The 22032-nt window shown below is 37.2% G+C and overlaps 2 protein-coding genes across 3 annotated transcripts; both read left to right on the forward strand.

The window, feature by feature from the left end:
• The first annotated feature begins 367 nt into the window (after positions 1–367).
• Positions 368–4337, forward strand: LOC131780086 (bile acid-CoA:amino acid N-acyltransferase). Its single transcript, XM_066170301.1, has 2 exons — positions 368–922; positions 3520–4337. The coding sequence occupies exons 1-2, from the start codon at positions 439–441 to the stop codon at positions 4335–4337; spliced, it is 1302 nt and encodes a 433-aa protein (XP_066026398.1). The 5' UTR covers positions 368–438.
• Positions 4338–13445: 9108 nt separating this feature from the next.
• On the forward strand, positions 13446–19098 carry LOC136276935 (bile acid-CoA:amino acid N-acyltransferase-like). 2 transcript variants are annotated; one of them, XR_010718229.1, is made up of 4 exons: positions 13446–13980; positions 16917–17456; positions 18173–18331; positions 18905–19098. XR_010718229.1 is itself a non-coding variant. In XM_066169895.1 (3 exons), the coding sequence occupies exons 1-3, from the start codon at positions 13497–13499 to the stop codon at positions 18193–18195; spliced, it is 1047 nt and encodes a 348-aa protein (XP_066025992.1). In that variant the 5' UTR covers positions 13446–13496; the 3' UTR covers positions 18196–18595. The 2 variants fall into 2 exon arrangements, 1 of the variants encoding a protein (XP_066025992.1); XM_066169895.1 differs by lacking the exon at positions 18905–19098 and having other exon boundaries at positions 18173–18595.
• The last annotated feature ends 2934 nt before the right edge of the window (positions 19099–22032 follow it).

Raw genomic sequence — 22032 nt, forward strand, 5'->3', positions numbered from 1 at the left:
GGAATGACTCATAGTGACCCCTATAAGTGACGGCAAAAGATGTTCCTTTGTACTATATGCACGAAAAAACCTTCACACGTTACGAACATATGAAAGCAAACATTTATGGAAACTTCAAACCTTCCTTACAGAATGGTAACTCTTTGAACATAGATTTAAAATGAACGAGGAAATCGACTGCAGTAATTTTCGGCCGCCATATTGAATATTTGCCAAGTCGTTTGTCGTTGATATTTTGAATATTTAGGGAGGTCCTTTTGCGTCATCTCTTTTCATTTCGACCAATCATTGTCCATCCTTCCGGAAACAATGCGTCACTGTCATGTTGATTGTTGATTGTTGAATGTTAATGACTAATGCAAGGAGAGATGATTTACGCAGTAGGTCGTTGACTCAATAGGTGTATCTCAGGCAAGTTTGTCGTTAATTTCAAAGAAGATGCTTACCTTGTGGCCAAAATTCTCACTCATCGACAAAATAACTAAGATTAATGTATTTCGACTGAAACCACTGCAGAAGATTACACTTGAGGCACGAGTTGTTGGAGATGGCGGGAAAGTGTTCGAGTCACACGCTCACTTCATCGCTACCAGACATGGCCAGGTTGATGTTTGTCGTGAACCATCTGTTGGTGGATCTTACCGCGGAGTTTCAGCAATGGGACTCTTATGGAGCATGAAACCATCACCTAGGCAGAGAAAAGGAATTCGACTGACGAAATCTGATGTCACTAAACCTTACAAAGTCGTCCTGGACTGTTTCGATGGCCATACGGATCCGCAGGAATCTAGTTCTTTGCAGCCTTTGTGTAGCAATACGTTTGAGAAGGGGTACATGGCGGATGGAGTGAAGAGAATTCCTGTGAGAGAAGGAAGAATCCGTGGAACTCTTTTTCTTCCTCCAGGTGATGGACCTTTTCCTGGTGAGTAGCAAAGGTTTGACGTTTATCTGAAAAACACTGCTATTCAAGAGAAGAATAGTGATTTTAGAGATTAGAAAAGAATCAGAATCCGCTATTAAACTTCCCAGATGTGTCATGATCTCTTTGAAGTGGCAGCAGTGTTAAACATACAGTTCAGGCTTTTACCAAGAATCACTTTTTGGGTTGATCACCTCTATGTAATGCTACGGATCGTAATTCAGAAAATATTACTTTTCTTCAGTTTACTGTTGTGCTACTTCAACAAATCAGCAAACATTAATTTCATTTACCGCGCGCCGTAAACGTTTGTCTTCAAACCCTAACCCCATCTTTCCATGCCGCAAGGTGATCTTGAAAGAATAAAGGAATCTGAGATGTGGTTTTATCAATGGTTAAAACCATTTTCATTAATGCAAGTACTCCTAGAACGTCTTAATTGTTTTAAACCCCTATGAAGGGTCCTTTTTATTCTCTTTGTAATCTCAGGCTTTAATTACTCCAGGAAAAGAAGTTAATGATCTCTCTCGCTAAAAAAGGGTTGTGTAGGTTTTGGACCAACATCGCAGTTTCTGTTCAATAATCCAGTACTAAAATACTCGTTAATAACAGTTAACATGAAGTTAAGTAAAAATAATGGTCATAAGGATAAATTGATTATCAAAATGAGTCCCTTGCACTGGATATGGCTAATTCCGCAATTCGAGATGGTGTTTGCACACCATTTAATTTTATACGCTGTCTGATGCTTTAGCATTCTTCTAGAAAGGAGAGTCAATATCTGGCATCTAAAACTATTTTTATCCAAAAACCTATTATTTTAATGCAAGAGTTACAACTTTCTTAAAAAAACAATAAACCTGCCAATGTAAAAGACATGAAAGAATAATAATCTCCAATATCACTAGAGTTTATTGTTTGGATGTGTCGTAGCCTCCAGCAGTATTTTATTTTAAGCTTAGTAAGTAAATTTTAAGTCATGAAGTAACACTAGTAAAATTGTTTTGTTTTGAGGTATTTAGTTAGTATAGGTAATCACATGATTTCGAGTGTAATTTGAAATAAATAAGCACGAGTAAATTTTTTCTAAGACTATTATAACATAGCTAGTAAATTTGTCTGATCAAATTCAATTGCGCGAGCGTGCTTCATTTGACAAATAGATTCCAAGTTGCCGTGCGTCTGTTCAGTAATAGATCACAATGACGTCAATGACGTCAAAATGTGGTGAGAACAAAAAAGTGGCACACGAGGCGCAGCCGAGTGTGTCACTCATGTTCTTCCGTCTCACGTCCTCTGTGATCTATTACTGAACAGACGCACGCCAACTTGGAATCTATTTGTTTCATATAATAAAGAATTTAAAAAAGTTTTAATGATGACATCATCTATACGTCTGTCCTCCAATAGATCATAAGTGAGAACCAATCAGAATGCGTGCACAACTGAGCTTATTATACAAATTCCTATTGTGCACGCTCATGACGTCAGCAAACAAATCTCTCGAGAAAAAAAATTTCCATCGGATTGAAAATGTTATAAAATAATTGGTTCATACGTCAGCTGTGCATTCATCTAGATATGAAGCACTTGGACCAATTGTTAAACAAAACCAAAATTGCACGAGTCCGTAGGGCTCGTGCAATTTGTGGTCTTTGTGGTCCGCGATGGATTTAAAGCGAAAGAGATTTTATCAAATCATGGAAAAATACACAAAGCTTTGTATGGAAGAATTTAGGATGAACTTCAGTTAAACATAATGGAAATAGGACCAAGTGGACTCCATTTCGGTCTGTGATCATACGAGTGATTAACAAAATCGGACGACCGCGATTTACAGTATTGGAACAACACAAATTAAAGTACCGTTTCCAATTAATCATGACCGTCCGCAATTTCCGAAAAAAAAAAAAATACATTTAGGACAAACAATTGCGGTAGAGACAATATGTAAAGGAAAACATTTTCTCCAATTTGGAAATTCTTTTTTTTTTTCTCAGGATAAGTAAATGTTGCCATGGTTATTGTGATCAATACTGTGATTACAGGAGTCCGATTACAGCAAACTGTCCTATTACAATTGAATAGAATGATTAGTGAAGAGTAAAGCAGCTAATGCACTATTCATATTTGACGAAATTGTAATGGTTATCAAGATTCATTTAGAAAATGGCGGAACGCTCCTTTCCTCTTGCAACGACTGCTCCACAAAGAAAACGAGGTGGAGTGCATTCCGATCATTGAACAGATAAAGCAGATGGATTAAATCGTTACCATTTTGATGAATTGATCTCAACTGATCGATAATGTGAAATACTGCCTGCAAAACAGAATTAAAAGTCGTCTATTTTACGGTGGATCAATCCAAATTAATAATTTCCAATGAACAAAGCTTTCAGTTTAATTTTTAGCCAAAAAACTTGGTTCCAATATTTTCCAGCATCAATATATATGTCTAACTTCCTCGTGATTGTAAATTCTAGAGAGTCGTGCAGTGATCGGGCAATCCTTTGAAAATGCAGTCCTTAACAAAACTGAACGATCTCCACTGCACATATTAGACATATCTTGCACTCAATCAGTCAATGTTATCTTTACAGGAGTCATAGATCTGCTTGGTGCTGCAGGTGGATTAGTGGAATTTAAGGCTTCACTTTTGGCATCTCATGGATTTGCCACTCTTGCTTTGGCCTACTTGGGCTATGAAGATCAACCATTGATTCCATCTTCAATAAACTTGGATTATTTTGAAGAGGCTGCCAACTGGCTTATAAGTCATCCTAAAGTGCTTCCACATGGTATCGGCATGCACGCTATATGCTATGGCTCATGGATTGCACTGTTGATGGCAAGCTATCAGATCGCACCAATAAAGGCCGTTGTAGCTATTTCACCTCTGGTAATCGCCTGCCCTCTCCCTTTCCAATTAAGAGGGAGAGTCTCAGACATAATACCCCCAGATGAGAGCAAAGTGGTGTCTTCAGAAAAGGGCAGCATCTATCGTTTCGCCCTACCAACTGGCATTGATTACATAAATCCAACAACAGTCTCCAAATACTCAGCTATTACACCAGTTGAGAACATCAATTGCCCTGTCATGCTGGTTTCTGGAACTGCTGACTTGTACATCCCCACCGATTTTACAGTAAAGTTCATTATTGATCGCTTGAAGGAGAATGGAAAAGAACATTTGTGCACAAACTTGCGTTATCCCCAGGCGGGACATCTCATCGAACCACCCTACTCTCCTCTTTGTGATTTTTCTTTCAACAAAGTTGCTAAAGAAGTGGGTGGTTACCCTTACGTAGCTTGGGGAGGGGAGACTGTTGCACATGCCAGAGCACAAGAAGACTGCTGGCCAAAGATTTTACATTTTCTGCGAAAACATGTCCAACAAGACACGGAGAGTGAGGTATAAGAATATTTTAATGCTTGCCATGTGTTTGAGAACTTTCACAGATAACCACAGGTCACCGAGGCTTTCGTTCGACCCAACATTAGGTTTCACAACACACAAAAATTGCACGTGCCAAGAGACTATAATCTGAAATTATAAGATCCTCGCAGCTAAGAACACTACTGAAACGAGTAGTTGTAAATAGGACCTGAAAAAAATTCAGGCCCGTACGGGATTTGAACCCATGACCTCTGCGATACCGGTGCAGCGCTCTACCAATTGAGCTAACAAGCCAACTGGGAGCTGGTTAATGAATTGGGTACAATTCAACGGGTACAACGGGTTCAAATCCCGTACGGGCCTGAATTTTTTTCAGGTCCTATTTACAACTACTCGTTTCAGTAGTGTTCTTAGCTGCGAGGATCTTATAATTTCATCTCTCCACCGCAGTGCAAATATGTGAATTTTCATATATCTAAAGTAGACTATAATCTCTTCCATGTGCCCATTTAATTATATGGGTGGCCCAGTCCCACGCGGTAGCTAATTAAATCATTTCAGTTCAATGTCCCTATGCACTATGCCTGCACGTTTTAATTGCTTTTATTCAAAGTTTTATGCGGCTATTTTCTTTGAAGTTTCATAAATCCTTCTTGTAAACAAAATGAATTGAAAATTATCCATTCAATTCAGTTGCACAGTAATCTTTAATTCAATTAAAACCGAGTAAAGTCAAAATATTTTTTTTAACGTTTTGATAAAAACAAGAAATGAATCCTGGAGTGACGAACTAACTAACGATATTTCTACAGAGGATTGCCGTGATTTTTAGGAGTGCATTTAGGGTATCTGAGCAACATTTCCAAAGAAAATTACAAGCTAGTATTGTGGTTCAAAACGTCTTAAAGCCCTCTGATTTTACAATTTCCACGGGAAGGGGGGAGGGGTGAGACTTATACAAAACACATAGCTCTGTAGAGAAATTAACCAAGCAGAGTCCAAACGCTAGGAGCAATGGTGTTTATATTAAAAAATATTGACCAGTTTTAAGTTTATGGATCCGCGTGCAATTTTGGGGAAGTATTTTATTGCTAAAGAATTGGGTGGGTGTGCTGAATGTGTGGTGAATTGGGTACTGTGCAATGTTTGCATAGCCTCATCTTTTCTAATCCGAGGGGTCGAAATACCCTGTTGTGCACACCTTCTACTCCGTCTAGGGTTTTCATAACTGCATGGAATCCTGCCAACCCTGCCCTGCTTGGATGGGACTATTTAAACAGGGAAAACGTCCTCTTTTACGTAAATGCTGTCTACATATCATTGATTGTTAATATATACATTTTAATACTTTTTCTTGATATAATTTCTTGTTTTGTTTTGTTTTCCTTTTCATCAATTACCCTACACTTGTTTATATGGGTACTCAAATATTTTTCCTTACTTCAACCCAAAAGATTAACAGTCAAAATTTTTATTAAGATATTAATTCAAAAATTGATTATTTTCTCTCCTTAGGTATGGAAAAAAATGACTGCAAGGGAGGAATTTGCTCTGAAAGCTTTTTAATTAAGAATGACTTATCTTGTGTGATTGGTAAAAAAAACTGTGCTAAAATGAATACATGTAATTCAGTCAAAGAGCTTCACCCTTAAACTCACACAAGTGATTAACATGTTATTTCTCACTTTGGTATCCACACATTGTGCAATAAACAGGTTATGAGAATACTCTGCTCTATCAGATATAATTTGTTATTGTCATATAACACCAAAGTCTCGTAACTGATATTCAAGGAAATGTAAATCAGCTTGAGGGGAGAAGTAACAATCAGATTTAGGGAACCAGGTAAAGGAATAACAGGGAACAAAATCGCATGGGAATACATGCAGTTGGTTGTTATCGTTATTGTTGTTGTTTTCTATCAATGTATCGGCTGCCTGATAAGAATGGAAACAAGTCCTTCCTAGCTTTCACTTAGCCTCAGTTTTAATCGAGATAATTTCAGACAAATAAAATGTACTATTTTTTTCAGAGGGCACGGTAACGAATCCTGCAATCTGATTGCTTTACCCGGTCAGTATTTTCTTATTTCTGCCCACGGGCCGCGGTAACGCTTTCGTGAGTCGCCGTGTACATCCCAACTTTCGTTGCCATTTTCAATAAATATATCTCGTTTTTCCAGCTGGGCAGTATTTTTAAGCAAGGACGTTGGTCACTACCTCAAGCCGATAACTAATAACTTATTAATCCTCTCTTTTCTCTCTCTCAAATCACTTTGGTTGACAGAAAAATATTGGTCTCAGAATGAATTTGTATTAGCAATTGTGTCATTACGTGACAAGCGGCCCAAAAACCTTCTGTAATAAATTTTAATCGTTCACAACAAGTACCTAAAAAGTTAAAACATGAGGTATTCGGTTAAAGTTGAGCTGATCGATGAAACTTTCATTCATTTAATATCTGAATTTTCTCAAACAATTTTTTCATAGTGAAAGAGCGAGAGCGAAGTTTTGATTTCAGTGTTACAACAAATGTACGCTCTTCGTGAGTCTTTCCAAGTCCGTTCAATTTGGACATTTGTACCGTAAATTGCACAACAGAAACTGGAGGAATTCAATGAAAAAAGGCCGTATTAAATCTTATTGTGTCTCGTTGGAGTGTATCATTTAGTTTTTGTGGAGGAAAGACCAGATTTACACACGTCTTTGCAGCAAACAAAAGAGCAAACCCTCACAACTTAAAAATAAAAAATTTGAATTTACTTACGATTACTTTCCTCGCCGTTTACATAATGAACAGAGGTAAATCTTCGTACATGAATTAATCGTCGATGAGAGTGAATAATACTTTCCGTTAGATCATAGGCTGTTTTTGAAAAAAACATCGTCGTGACAGTCCTTGCCGAACTAGTTTCGTTGTTTTTCAAAAGTGTACATGCGCATTTTTTTCCTTACGCGCTCTCTAATTGACAGGTGTCAGATGGTGACAGATACTTGCAAAAATAATGTTTCAAAGTTTGTTTGGAGGCCTTTTAAATCACCTTTATCGATACGCAAATGAAAATGTTTCGGTGAAGTATCTCTCTTTAATTTACATCACCTCTATTTTAACTACCATTTACTCGCTCAAAAACTGTTCTGTTTATGGAAGATCTTCTCGTATCTACAGCCCTAAATCACTCGGGTTCTCTCGGAAAGAATTTCGCTAAGTTAAAAACAAATAAATGTATAATTTACCGGCTAAGGATCGGTTCGTATGGTGAAAAACTGTGACCTCGGTCACAATTTTTCACCACACGGACCTCCCAGCCGGCAAATAACATATATTTATACATGACCTGTATTGCCCTGTACGTATCTTAGGTTGTAATATATCAGGCAAAAATCCCTGTAGGAGGGCCATACCTGTTGACGCAACCAGGGCCATTCAAAGCTGTAAAGCTCCCAGTGAGCTAAAAGAAGAAAACGTCATGAGCTCGAACCGACCATTTTCCCGTTCAGTTCTTCAACTCAGTTTAAAGTGCATATTATTTTGCGGATGAATTTTTGTTTTACGTAATAACAACTTATTAGTAACACACCTGACTGACTTTCGAAGAAGCAGAATGCAGGAAGTTGTCACCACGGATCTAGTTAAATGACCTGGCTTGCCACAAGTCTCCTATAGCTCAGTGGTACATCATCCGAAGTACTACTCGGGAAGTCGTAGTTTCGACTCGGAGTTCTTTTTCGCCGAGTACGTATACCTAAGTATGTTGTTCACTAGGCAGCATCATCTTTTACTTGAATCACCAAGCGTAAATTTACCATCATTTTTGCGCAAAAGCATCAAATATCGACATCCCTATCCCAGCAGTATGCAGAATATTATCATCATGGATTCAATTAAAACGGCCTCACCTTCCACGTTAGGACATTGAGTCCCAGTTTTTATCTAGCTTTTCACAACTTCCGATGGTCTACGATGAAAATAGATAACACATCTATGCAAGGTTGGAATGAACCCACTTCTCGAAGATCTTGCTCGAATGGTCGGGAACGTTATAATCTCATGCATGTGCCCATTCAATCACGTGGGTGGCCCACTCTCACCCGGAAGCTAATTAAATCATTTCGGTTCAATGTCCCTAAACACTATGCCTGCACATTTTGAATTGCTCTTATGGAAAGCTTTATGAAGCTATTTTGTTTGAGGTTTCTTAAGTTTTTCTTGTAACCTTAATGAACTGCAAATTGTCCATTCAATTCAGTTGCACAGTAATCTTTAATTCAGTTAGAACCAAGTAAAGTCAAAATATTTTTTTAACGTTTTGATTAAAAAGAAATGAATCCTGGAGTGACGAACTAACTCACTCAACTAAGTAATGTTTAATGTTTGCATAGCCTCATCTTTTCTAATCCGAGGGGTCGAAAAACCCTGTTATGCACACCTACTACTCCGTCTCGGGTTTTCATAACTGCATAGAATCCTGCCAACCCTGTCCTGCTTGGATGGGACTATTTAAACAGGGGAAAAGTCCTCTATTTCGTAAATGCTGTCTACATATCATTGATTGTTAATATAGACATTTTAACACTTTTTCTTGATATAATTTCTTGTTTTCTTTTCTTTTCTTTTTATTAATTACCTACACTTGTTTATATAGGCGCTCAATTCTTTTTCCTTTTTTCAACCCGAAAGATCAACAGTCAAAAATTTTATTAAGATATCAATTACTATCTCTCTTTAGGTAAGGAACGAAAATGATTGCGAGGGAGGAATTTGCTCTGAAAGCTTTTAAAGAATGGAATTCTGCGTGATCGGTAAAAAAAAATGTGCTAAAATGAATACGTGTAATTCAGTTAAAGAGCTTCATCCTTAAACTCACACAAGTGATTAACTTATGTAATATCTCCCTTTAGTATCCACACATTATCCAGCAAACAGGCAATGAGAATACTCTGACTTGTCAGATAGAATTTTTTATCGTGATTTAAAACCAAAGTCTCGTAACTGATATTCAAGGAAATATGTATCAGCTTGGGGGGAGAATTAACAATCAGATTTAGGGAGGTAAAGGATTAGCAGGGAGCAAATTCGCTTTTAAATTCCCAATGACGTACATGGGAATACATGCAGTTGGTTTTTATCGTTATTGTTGTCGTCGTTGTTGTTTTCTATCAGTATATCCTGATAAGAATGGAAACAAGCTCTTCCTAGCTTTCACTTAGCCTCATTTTTTTCTTGTACCATACAAAATGTAAATATTTTCAATTTATTATAATAACAGCCTTTTTCTAAATGAATTAAAATAATCTTTTCACTTCTTTTGTTTACCTTGAAAATTTTCAAACCTTATTATATTTAACTTTTTAGAATAGCAGTTGAATAAAATCTCTCATAGACATGAAGTATGAGAAACGTTTTCTCCTATCTGTACAATAGAACGAAGAATCATATTAGAGTTTCCTTCGGAAGAAAAATTTACTTTTTTGTCCCCTGGACCTCTTTTCGCGATTTGCTATCCACCAGCTATGAATACAAACTTTACATACGGATTTTCGATCATCTTCCACCGTTTAAGAACGAATAGTTACTGTATGGAATCGATTATATGACTAACCACCCGAGGATTTTACAAAAATTTGTTTTGCTGGCAACAAAAATACTTTTACCCTAGATAAGTCACGCCCGGCTAGGAGACTTTTAGACACTTTTCTTCTTTTCAACGTGAGTATTTTTATTTTTATTATCAATTTTAGCTCGTACAATATTTATAACTAATAGACTATTTTAATTGAAACCGATCCCCACAGAAACTGTTTCCACCCTCGCAATTTTACTTTCGCGACGCATCGTACACGTTACAAATGTTATCGAGAAATACGCCTTTTCTATTCCGTAATCAGCCACCGCTTCTTCAAAAAGTTCTTATGGCCCTATTAGCTTTTCCAGCACTTAAAACTCCTTTCCTTTTCCTTTTAAACGCGTGAATTGCGTGCATGCGCAAGGGCGAGTTGTAGATAAAATGTAGAGAATGGCACTCGCTCGCTCGCTCGATTGGTCGATTCCTGTAAACTTTTTTCGATTTTAGGCTTTTGAGTGCATTTGATAGTTTTTGGCGAGTAATAACCGAACGAAATGGCGACCTTTGTTGCTAAGAATAGTGGTGGGGTGAAAAACAAGCCAATGATAATCTTAAAAGAGTTTGTTTTTTTTCGTTTTAGTTTTAACAAGCGGCGCCAGCGACTGGCAGGCGTGCGAGGACTCACACTGAAATAAGAGAACCTTCGCTTTTCATAAAATTGTAATTTACAATCCTTGAACTTGAAAACAATCCGAAGATTCATTAAAAATATCACTTGCTCCGAAGCGCTCGGAGTTTACAGGTGTTCAAAAGCTTTTTTTGTTATGGCGTGAGACTGGGGACAAAATCGATCAATTTCGTATCGTGTGTTTTTTCTGTGTGAAGCAACAAAAGGGTTCGGCGACTGACGAAATTACAGGTTAACACGAAAATCAAATAACACCTAAACAAATAATTTTGGCTACCGATTTTCAGCGAATTTTTAAAGAACAATTTTCTTTTAATATAGGTTTAAAGACAATTTAAGATTCAAAATAAATATTGCGTACTAAAATGCGAAAGTTATACACCACAAAATTGATAAATAGGCCTGAAATGAAATTCTATCTTCTTCTCGATTATACCTTGCCTAGCACGTGACCAAAATCATCCCAGGCGGAAATCCAAAATGACGGTGGCAGTCTGGGCTCGGTTGTATCACTCAAAACTCGTTCTCGTTTGTCTCATTTGATAAAGAGGGAATCATTAACGTTTTCATTAAGACAGTATTGATTTGATTTTCCAATATTTACAGTGATAGACAGTAAATTTCACTTTTCACCCACATTTACTTCCAACCTTTTCTTTTGAACATTGCAATTGTAATGCCTTCTTATCCCAACGTTACTTTGTTTCTTTGCTACATTAGCGAACACTGAACTAATGCTCGTACTCTAAATATGACAATCGACCACAACGTTCCCTAAACCAGATAACATTAAACATAATCCAACAAATCATGTAAGTCATCTGTCAGTTCACGAGTTTGCTCAAAGAGCACTTTGATTCTTTTGGACTCGGCACAGGGGTGTCAGACAAAGGTCTGGTACCGGACCAGAAACAACCCTGCTCAGTTGAGCTTCGCCCCTGAAGATTCTCAACTACATGAGCCTTGGTATCGATGTTCCTCTCTTATTCACCCGGGTAAAAAAATCTTTTCTCTCTTCTCTCTCTGGTTGTCTTTCTATGTTGTCTTCCACTCACTGTCACCTCCACCAAATACGATGACAAAATCACTATATCCTTCTTACTTATTACCCATATTATTTGGGTTGCACACAGTCACTCTTTTAGACTGTGCAGGGATGTGTCCAACCCTGCCCTTTGCCAGGACCGGGTAGCTATTTGCACCCGTTTCTCTCTCTCTCTCTCTTTTAAGCTCTCTTTCATAACTACTTTACGTCAAATGGTTAATGGAATTTTTATTTATTTCAATTTCCCATCTCCATTTTTAATGTGAAACTGTTTTTAAATCAGGTCTTTTTTTCGGCTTCAATAAGGAAATTCTGAATATTATTACAGAACAATGCTAATTTGGACTAATACAAATTTTGAACTACAAAAATGTCAAGTGATTCATAATAACATTTATGGTAATAATGTACTGTGCTTAAGTTGGTTCGATTTATTTCATTTTTCTTGTTACTAAAGAAAAAGTGTATTTTTTTATTTCTTTTTCTGACGAAATTAAACAATTTTTTTGCAAAATTGAACCACAAAAGATATATTTTAAGAATCTGATTCATGTCTCCGATGTTTAGTTTATTTCCTATTTTACACTTTTGAACTACTTGCTACTCTTTTTCTTGATATACTTTTTTTTCCAAGTAAATATATTATACCTTCCACTTCTTAAACATATACTAGCGATCACATCAGCTTCTCTACCATGAACAACTTCTCAGCAATCAAAATCTTCAACACTAATATACGACACCTGTCAGGACCACGACTGACCGAAAAAGGAAGGAGCTTACTTACTCTTATCAATGGTAATGCCTTTTACCCACTTTCCTCCTGGCTGAATGACATACGACTCAAATTCTGGAAAAAACCGATAAGCGATCAAGACACCTTCCAATTAATGTTATTTTGCCTTGGCAATGGTTATTCTCTACATCCTATAACAGAATGGATCCTTACTTCACAACATTGGGCAACTGCAAAGAAAGGAGAAAAACTTGTAAGACAAATTTTTTATGAAGATTTTATCATGAACAATTTTGACTCTAAATCACACATTTGGTTTTATTTTGATTTACACCAAGGAAAATGACATTTCTTGAATGGACAAGTTAAGAACACAAGCAGCCTTTAACTACACTTATTTTGTATCGAACATTAAATACCTATCCTTTCAGAACGTATAATTGTCAATTTATCATCAGGTAAACTTTTATTATTTTTATTAAGATGATATTAGAGAGAGAGAATTTGTCTTTGGTTTATATTTTACAATATAAAAAAACGTTGATCAATCATTAACCTCAAATCATTTGTTTATCGAAAGCGCCTTAAAGCAGCCCATCCAAAACGAATCCCCCCTTATATGAATCAAAATAGTCAATCCAGGAATGGTTTTCATAAAAATTTTGTAAGCCCCCTATACACCACCCCCCACCTGCTACTTTTAAAACCTACTAACCGTACTATTAATCATCCCCTCATTTCATTTCCTCCAATTATGACTATCTCAAAACATTTCATTCTAACCATCCTTATCATTATCATTAATGTTTGTACTGCCTTGTGGTTGACGTGGTTACCTAACAGTCTGTTGGTCCCTCAACTCTATAGTACAAAAATGAACAAGGAAATCGACTGCAGTAATTTTCGGCCGCCATATTGAATATTTGCCAAGTCGTTTGTCGTTAATATTTTTAATATTTAGGGAGGTCCTTTTGCGTCATCTCTTTTAATTTCGACCAATCATTGTCCATCCTTCCGGAAACAATGCGTCACTGTCATGTTGATTGTTGAATGTTAATGACTAATGCAAGGAGAGATGATTTACGCAGTAGGTCGTTGACTCAATAGGTGTATCTCGGGCAAGTTTGTCGTTAATATCAAAGAAGATGCTTACCTTGTGGCCAAAATTCTCACTCATCGACGAAATAACTAAGATTAATGTATTTCAACTGAAACCACTGCAGAAGATTACACTTGAGGCACGAGTTGTTGGAGATGGCGGGCAAGTGTTCGAGTCACACGCTCACTTCATCGCTACCACACATGGCCAGGTTGATGTTTGTCGTGAACCATCTGTTGGTGGATCTTACCGCGGAGTTTCAGCAATGGGACTCTTATGGAGCATGAAACCATCACCTGGGCAGAGAAAAGGAATTCGACTGACGAAATCTGATGTCACTAAACCTTACAAAGTCGTCCTGGACTGTTTCGATGGACATACGGATCCGCAGGAATCCAGTTCTTTGCAGCCTTTGTGTAGCAATACGTTTGAGAAGGGGTACATGGCGGATGGAGTGAAGAGAATTCCTGTGAGAGAAGGAAGAATCCGTGGAACTCTTTTTCTTCCTCCGGGTGATGGACCTTTTCCTGGTGAGTAGCAAAAGTTTGACGTTTATCTGAAAAACACTGCTATTCAAGAGTAGAATAGTGATTTTAGAGATTAGAAAAGGATCAGAATCCGCTATTGAACTTCCCAGATGTGTCATGATCTCTTTAAAGTGACAGCAGTGTTAAACATACTGTGCAGGTTTTTACCAAGAATCACTTTTTGGGTTGATCACCTCTGTGTAATGCTACGGATCGTAATTCAGAAAATATTACTTACTGTTGTGCTACTTCAACAAATCAGCAAAGATTAATTTCATTTACCGCGCGCCGCAAACGTTTGTCTTCAAACCCCAACCCCATCTTTCCATGCCGCAAGGTGATCTTGAAAGAATAAAGGAATCTGAGATGTGGTTTTATCAATGGTTAAAACCATTTTCATCATGCAAGTACTCCTAGAACATCTTAATTGTTTTAAACCCCTATGAAGGGTCCCTTTTATTCGCTTTGTAATCTCAGGCTTTAATTACTCCAGGAAAAGAAGTTAATGATCTCTCTCGCTAAAAAAGGGTTGTGTAGGTTTTGGACCAACATCGCAGTTTCTGTTCAATAATCCAGTACTAAAATACTCGTTAATAACAGTTAACATGAAGTTAAGTAAAAATAATGGTCATAAGGATAAATTGATTATCAAAATGAGTCCCTTGCACTGGGTATGGCTAATTCCGCAATTTCGAATGGTGTTTGCGCACCATTTAATTTTATACGCTGTCTGATGCTTTAGCATTCTTCTGGAAAGGAGAGTCAATATCTGGCATCTAAAACTATTTTTATCCAAAAACCTATTATCTTAATGCAAGAGTTACAACTTTGTTAAAAAAAACAATAAACCTGCTGAAGTAAAAGACATGAAAGAATAATAATCTCCAATATCACTAGAGTTTATTGTTTAGATGCGTCGTAGCCTCCAGCAGTATTTTATTTTAAGCTTAATAAGTTAATTTTAAGTCATGAAGTAACACTGGTAAAATTGTTTTGTTATGAGGTATTTAGTTTGTATAGGTAATCTCATGATTTCGAGTGTAATTTGAAATAAATAAGCACGAGTAAATTTTTTCTAAGACTGTTGTAACATAGCTAGTAAATTTGTCTGATCAAATTCAATTGCGCGAGCGTGCTTCATTAAACAAATAGATTTCAAGTAGCCGTGCGTCTGTTCAGAAATAGATCACAGATGACGTCAAAATGTGGTAAGAACAAAAATGTGGCACACGAGGCGCAGCCGAGTGTGTCACTCATGTTCTTCCGTCTCACGTCCTCTGTGATCTATTACTGAACAGACGCACGGCAACTTGGAATCTATTTGTTTTATGTAATATAGGATTAAAAAAAGTTTTAATGATGACGTATGTTATAAAATAAAGGATTAAAAAAGTTTTAATGATACGTCTGTCCTCCAATAGATCATAATTGAGAACCAATCAGAACGTGTGCATAACTGAGCTTATTATATAAATTCCTATTGTGCTCGCTCATGACGTCAGCAAACAAATCCCTCGAGAAAAAAAATTTCCATCGGGTTGAAAATGTTATAAAGTAATTGGTTCATAAGTCAGCTGTGCATTCATCTAGATATAAAGCACTTGGACCAATTATTAAACAAAACCAAAATTGCACGAGTCCGTAGGGCTCATGGAATTTGTGGTCTTTGTGGTTCGCGATGGATGTAAAGCGAAAGAGATTTTATCAAATCATGGAAAAATGCACAAAGCTTTGTATGGAAGAAGAAAGGCTGAACTTCAGTTAAACATAATGGAAATAGGACCATTTCAGTCTGTGATCATACGAGTGATTAACAAAATCGGACGACCGTGATTTACAGTAATGGACGACACAAACTCAAGTACCGTTTCCAATTAATCATAACCGTTCGCAATTTCCAAAAAAAAAACAAATGCATTTAGGACAAACGATTGCGGTGGAGACAATGTCTAAAGAAAAAAATTTTCTTCAATTGGAAATTCCTTTTTTTTTTTTTTTTTTTTCAGGATAAGTAGTTGTTGCCACATTTACTGTGATCAATACTGTGATTACAGGTGTCCGATCACAGCAAACTGTCCGATTACAACTAAATAGAATGATTAGTGAAGAGTAAAGCAGCTAATCATATTTGACGAAATTGTAATGGTTATCAAGATTCATTCAGAAAATGGCGGAACGCTCCTTTCCTCTTGCAACGACTGCTCCACAAAGAAAACGAGGTGGAGTGCATTCCGATCATTGAACAGATAAAGCAGATAGATTACATCGTTATCATTTTGATGAATTGATCTCAACTGATCGATAATGTGAAATACTGCCTGCAAAACAGAATTAAAAGTCGTCTATTTTACGGTGGATCAATCCAAATTAATAATTTCCAATGAACAAAGCCTTCAGTTTAATTTTTAGCCAAAAAACCTGGTTCCAATATTTTCCAGCTTCAATATATGTCTAACTTCCTCGTGATTGTAAATTCTAGAAAGTCGTGCAGTGATCGGGTAATCCTTTGAAAATGCAGTCCTTAACAAAACTGAGCGATCCACAAAAAGATTGAAGACTGTACTGAGCCTCTCAATGTCTTTCTAAGACACGCGTCAAGCGTTTGCTCACGGCTGTTTCCCGGCATTTAATATAAAAACTTTGATATGACAAGACCAACAGCAGCCCTTTTAGACAGCAACAGCAGCCCTTTTAGATAGCAACAGCAGCCCTTTTAGATGTGTTACGAGGAAACTCGTGAAGGAATTTGTCATCATATGTCCGCCATTTTGAGTGGTCCAAAAAGTTGAAGGTTATTCACACGTTGTATAGTTTCAGCCGCCTTTGACGTGTTATTTTATAAGCGATTGTTACTGAATCAAAGTAATATCTTAATCTTACGATCTCCACTGCACAAGTTAGACATATCTTGCACTCAATCAGTCAATATTCCTTTACAGGAGTCATAGATCTGCTTGGTGCTGCAGGTGGATTAGTGGAATTTAAGGCTTCACTTTTGGCATCTCATGGATTCGCTACTCTTGCTTTGGCCTACTTGGGCTATGAAGATCAACCATTGCTTCCATCTTCAATAAACTTGGATTATTTTGAAGAAGCTGCCAACTGGCTTATAAGTCACCCTAAAGTGCTTCCACATGGTATCGGCATGCACGCTATATGCTATGGCTCATGGATTGCACTGTTGATGGCAAGCTATCAGATCGCACCAATAAAGGCCGTTGTAGCTATTTCACCTCTGGTAATCGCCTGCCCTCTCCCTTTCCAATTAAGAGGGAGAGTCTCAGACATAATACCCCTAGATGAGAGCAAAGTGGTGTCTTCAGAAAAGGGCAGCATCTATCGTTTCGCCCTACCAACTGGCATTGATTACATAAATCCAACAACAGTCTCCAAATACTCAGCTATTACACCAGTTGAGAACATCAATTGCCCTGTCATGCTGGTTTCTGGAACTGCTGACTTGTACATCCCCACCGATTTTACAGTAAAGTTCATTATTGATCGCTTGAAGGAGAATGGAAAAGAACATTTGTGCACAAACTTGCGTTATCCCCAGGCGGGACATCTCATCGAACCACCCTACTCTCCTCTTTGTGATTTTTCTTTCAACAAAGTTGCTAAAGAAGTGGGTGGTTACCCTTACGTAGCTTGGGGAGGGGAGACTGTTGCACATGCCAGAGCACAAGAAGACTGCTGGCCAAAGATTTTACATTTTCTGCGAAAACATGTCCAACAAGACACGGAGAGTGAGGTATAAGAATATTTTAATGCTTGCCATGTGTTTGAGAACTTTCACAGATAACCACAGGTCACCGAGGCTTTCGTTCGACCCAACATTAGGTTTCACAACACACAAAAGTTGCACGTGCTAAGAGACTATAATCTCTTGCATGTGCCCATTTAATTATATGGGTGGCCCAGTCCCACGCGGTAGCTAATTAAATCATTTCGGTTTAATGTCCCTAAGCACTATGCCTGCACGTTTTGAATTGCTTTCATTCAAAGCTTTATGCGGCTATTTTCTTTGAAGTTTCATAAATTCTTCTTGTAAACAAAATGAATTGAAAATTATCCATTCAATTTAGTTGCACAGTAATCTTTAATTAAATTAAAACCGAGTAAAGTCAAAATATTTTCTTTAACGTTTTGATAAAAACAAGAAATGAATCCTGGAGTGACGAACTAATTCACGATATTTCTACAGAGGAATGCCTTTAAAATAGGCGGTCGTGATTTTTAGGAGTGCCTGTAGGGTATCTGACCAACATTTCCAAAGAAAATTACAAGCTAGTATTGTGGTTCAAAACGTCTTAAAGCCCTCTGATTTTACAATTTCCACGGGAAGGTGGGAGGGGTGAGACTTATACAAAACACATAGCTCTGTAGAGAAATTAACCAAGCAGAGTCCAAGCGCTAGGAGCAATGGTGTTTAAAATAAAAAATATTGACCAGTTTTAAGTTTATGGATCCGCGTGCAATTTTGGGGAAGTATTTTATTGCTAAAGAATTGGGTGGGTGTGCTGAATGTGTGGTGAATTGGGTACTGTGCAATGTTTGCATAGCCTAATCTTTTCTAATCCGAGGGATCGAAATACCCTGTTGTGCACACCTACTACTCCGTCTAAGGTTTTCGTAACTGCATAGAATCCTGCCAACCTTGCCCTGCTTGGATGGGACTATTTAAACAGGGAAAAAGTCCTCTTTTACGTAAATGCTGTCTACATATCATTGATTGTTAATATATACATTTTAACACTTTTTCTTGATATAATTTCTTGTTTTGTTTTGTTTTGTTTTCCTTTTATCAATTACCCTATACTTGTTTATATGGGTACTCAAATATTTTTCCTTACTTCAACCCAAAAGATTAACAGTCAAAATATTTATTAAGATATTAATTCAAAAATTGATTATTTTCTCTCCTTAGGTATGGAAAAAAATGACTGCAAGGGAGGAATTTGCTCTGAAAGCTTTTTAATTAAGAATGACTTATCTTGTGTGATCGGTAAAAAAACTGTGTTAAAATGAATACATGTAATTCAGTTAAAGAGCTTCACCCTTAAACTCACACAAGTGATTAACATGTTATTTCTCACTTTGGTATCCACACATTGTGCAATAAACAGGTTATGAGAATACTCTGCTCTATCAGATATATATATGTTATTTGCCGGCTGGGAGGTCCGTATGGTGAAAAACTGTGACCGAGGTCTTGAAAATACTGCCCGAGGCCGTAGGCCGAGGGCAGCATTTTCAAGACCGAGGTCACAGTTTTTCACCATACGGACCGACCCTTAGCCGGTAAATAACATATTTATTGTTTTTAAACTTGACGAAATTCTTTCCGAAAGAACCCGAATGACTTATGGCCGTAAATGCGGCAAGATCTTCTATAAACTGAACAATTTTTGAGTGAGTAAATGGTAGTTAAAATAGAGGTGATGCAAATTTAAGAGAGATGCCTCAGCGAAACATTTTCATTTCCGTAACGATAAAGGTGATTTAAAAGGCTTCCAAACAAACTTTGAAACATTATTTTTACAAGTATCTGTCACAATATGACCCCTGTCAATTAGAGAGCGCGCAAGAAAAAAAAAATCGTAGGAACATTTGAAAACCAACAGAACTAGTTTGGCAAGCGGCCTAAAAACCGTCTGCAATTAATTTTAATCGTTCACAAAAAGTACCCAGAAAGTTGAAACGTGAGGTATTTGGTTACAGTTAAACTGAACGATGGAACTTTCATTCATTTAATATCTGAATTTTCTCGAGCAATTTGTTCATAGTAAAAAAAAAAAACAATAAAATTTGTTATTGTCATATAACACCAAAGTCTCATAACTGATATTCAAGAAAATGTATATCAGCTTGAGGGGAGAAGTAACAATCAGATTTAGGGAACCAGGTAAAGGAATAACAGGGAACAAAATCGCATGGGAATACATGCAGTTGGTTGTTATCGTTATTGTTGTTGTTTTCTATCAATATATCGGCTGCCTGATAAGAATGGAAACAAGTCCTTCCTAGCTTTCACTTAGCCTCAGTTTTAATCGAGATAATTTCAGACAAATAAAATGTACTATTTTTTTTCATAGGGCACGGTAACGAATCCTGCAATCTGATTGGTTCTTTACCCGGTCAGTATTTTCTTATCTCTGCACATGGGCCGCGGTAACGCTTTCGTGAGTCGCCGTGTACATCCCAACTTTCGTTGCCATTTTCCATAAATATATCTCGTTTTTCCAGCTGGGCAGTATTTTTAAGTAAAGACGTTGGTCACTACCTCAAGCCGATAACTAATAACTTATTAATCCTCTCTTTTCTCTCTCTCAAATCACTTTGGTTGAAAACATTGTCGTGACAGTCTTTGCCGAACTAGTTTCGTTGTTTTTCAAAAGTGTACATACGCATTTTTTTCCTTACGCGCTCTCTAATTGACAGGTGTCAGATGGTGACAGATGCTTGTAAAAATAATGTTTCAAAGTTTGTTTGGAGGCCTTTTAAATCAACTTTATCAATACGCAAATGAAAATGTTTCGCTGAGGCATCTCTCTTTAATTTGAATCACCTCTATTTTAACTACCATTTACTCTCTCAAAAACTGTTCTGTTTATGGAAGATCTTGTCGTATCTACAGCCCTAAATCACTCGGGTTCTTTCGGAAAGAATTTCGCTGAGTTAAAAACAAATAAACATAATATTTACCGGTTAAGGGTCGGTTCGTGTCGTGAAAAACTGTGACCTCGGTCACAATTTTTCACCACACGGACCTCCCAGCCGGCAAATAACATATATTTATACATGACCTGCACTGCCCTGCACGTATCTTATGTTGTAATATATCAGGCAAAAATCCCTGTATGAGGGCCATACCTGTTGACGCAACCACGGCCATTCAAAGCTGTAACGCCCCCAGTGAGCTAAAAGAAGAAAACGTCATGAGCTCGAACCGACCATTTTCCCGTTCAGTTCTTCAACTCAGTTTAAAGTGCATATTATTTTGCGGATGAATTTTTGTTTTACGTAATAACAACTTATTAGTAACACACCTGACTGACTTTCGAAGAAGAAGAATGCAGGAGTTGTCACCACGGATCTAGTTAAATGACCTGGCTTGCCACAAGTCTCCTATAGCTCAGTGGTAAATCATCTGAAGTACTACTCGGGAGGTCGTAGTTTCGACTCGGAGTTCTTTTTCTCCGAGTACGTATACCTAAGTATGTTGTTCACTAGGCAGCATCATCTTTTACTTGAATCACCAAGCGTAAATTTACCATCATTTTTGCGCAAAAGCATCAAATATCGACATCCCTATCCCAGCAGTATGCAGAATATTATCATCATGGATTCAATTAAAACGGCCTCACCTTCCACGTTACAGTTTTTATCTAGCTTTTCACAACTTCCAATGGTCTACGATGAAAATAGATAACACATCTATGCAAGATTGGAATGAACCCACTTCTCGAAGATCTTGCTCGAATGGTCGGGAACGTTAGCCGTGGTCGCTATCTTTTCAAATGAGGAGTGTCTGCTTTCTTAATAACGCACAACTATGATGGCCCTCTTTCAATAAAAACCGGCTGTATCCCATTTCTGATAACCTTGAACAAATGGAAAAAAGTAACAACTGTGTAATAACAAATACCTTTTCATTCATCCCGAGCGTTGTCAGGGATTTTCTTGAAATGAAATTGGAGATAGAAAAGATATAGGATATTTTATCTACTCTGTTTCTAGATCTAATTTTGTTTAAAACTAGATTTAGGTTACGTACTCTTTGTAATGATATTGAAATCTAGGAAACGTTGTTTGAGAAAATGAATAAGAATTACAAATAAAAATTGAATCGTGTGAAGTAAGGATGGCGGCTTTCTGCTCATCTGTCTCCCACTTGTTTGCTCTTCCTTTGCTGTGAAATTTTATCACGCTGCAACTTTTTAATAATATTTCCTTTTAGCATGTTGTAACCCGGAAGTCCATGTATTTTGCGGAACTGTTGTACGCCATAATCTCTTTCTTCTCGTGTGACCAATTCTAAAAGAAGATCTAAAC

The sequence above is a fragment of the Pocillopora verrucosa genome, chromosome 7, assembly GCF_036669915.1.
Source record: "Pocillopora verrucosa isolate sample1 chromosome 7, ASM3666991v2, whole genome shotgun sequence".
In the NCBI taxonomy this organism is placed as follows: Eukaryota; Metazoa; Cnidaria; class Anthozoa; order Scleractinia; family Pocilloporidae; genus Pocillopora; species Pocillopora verrucosa.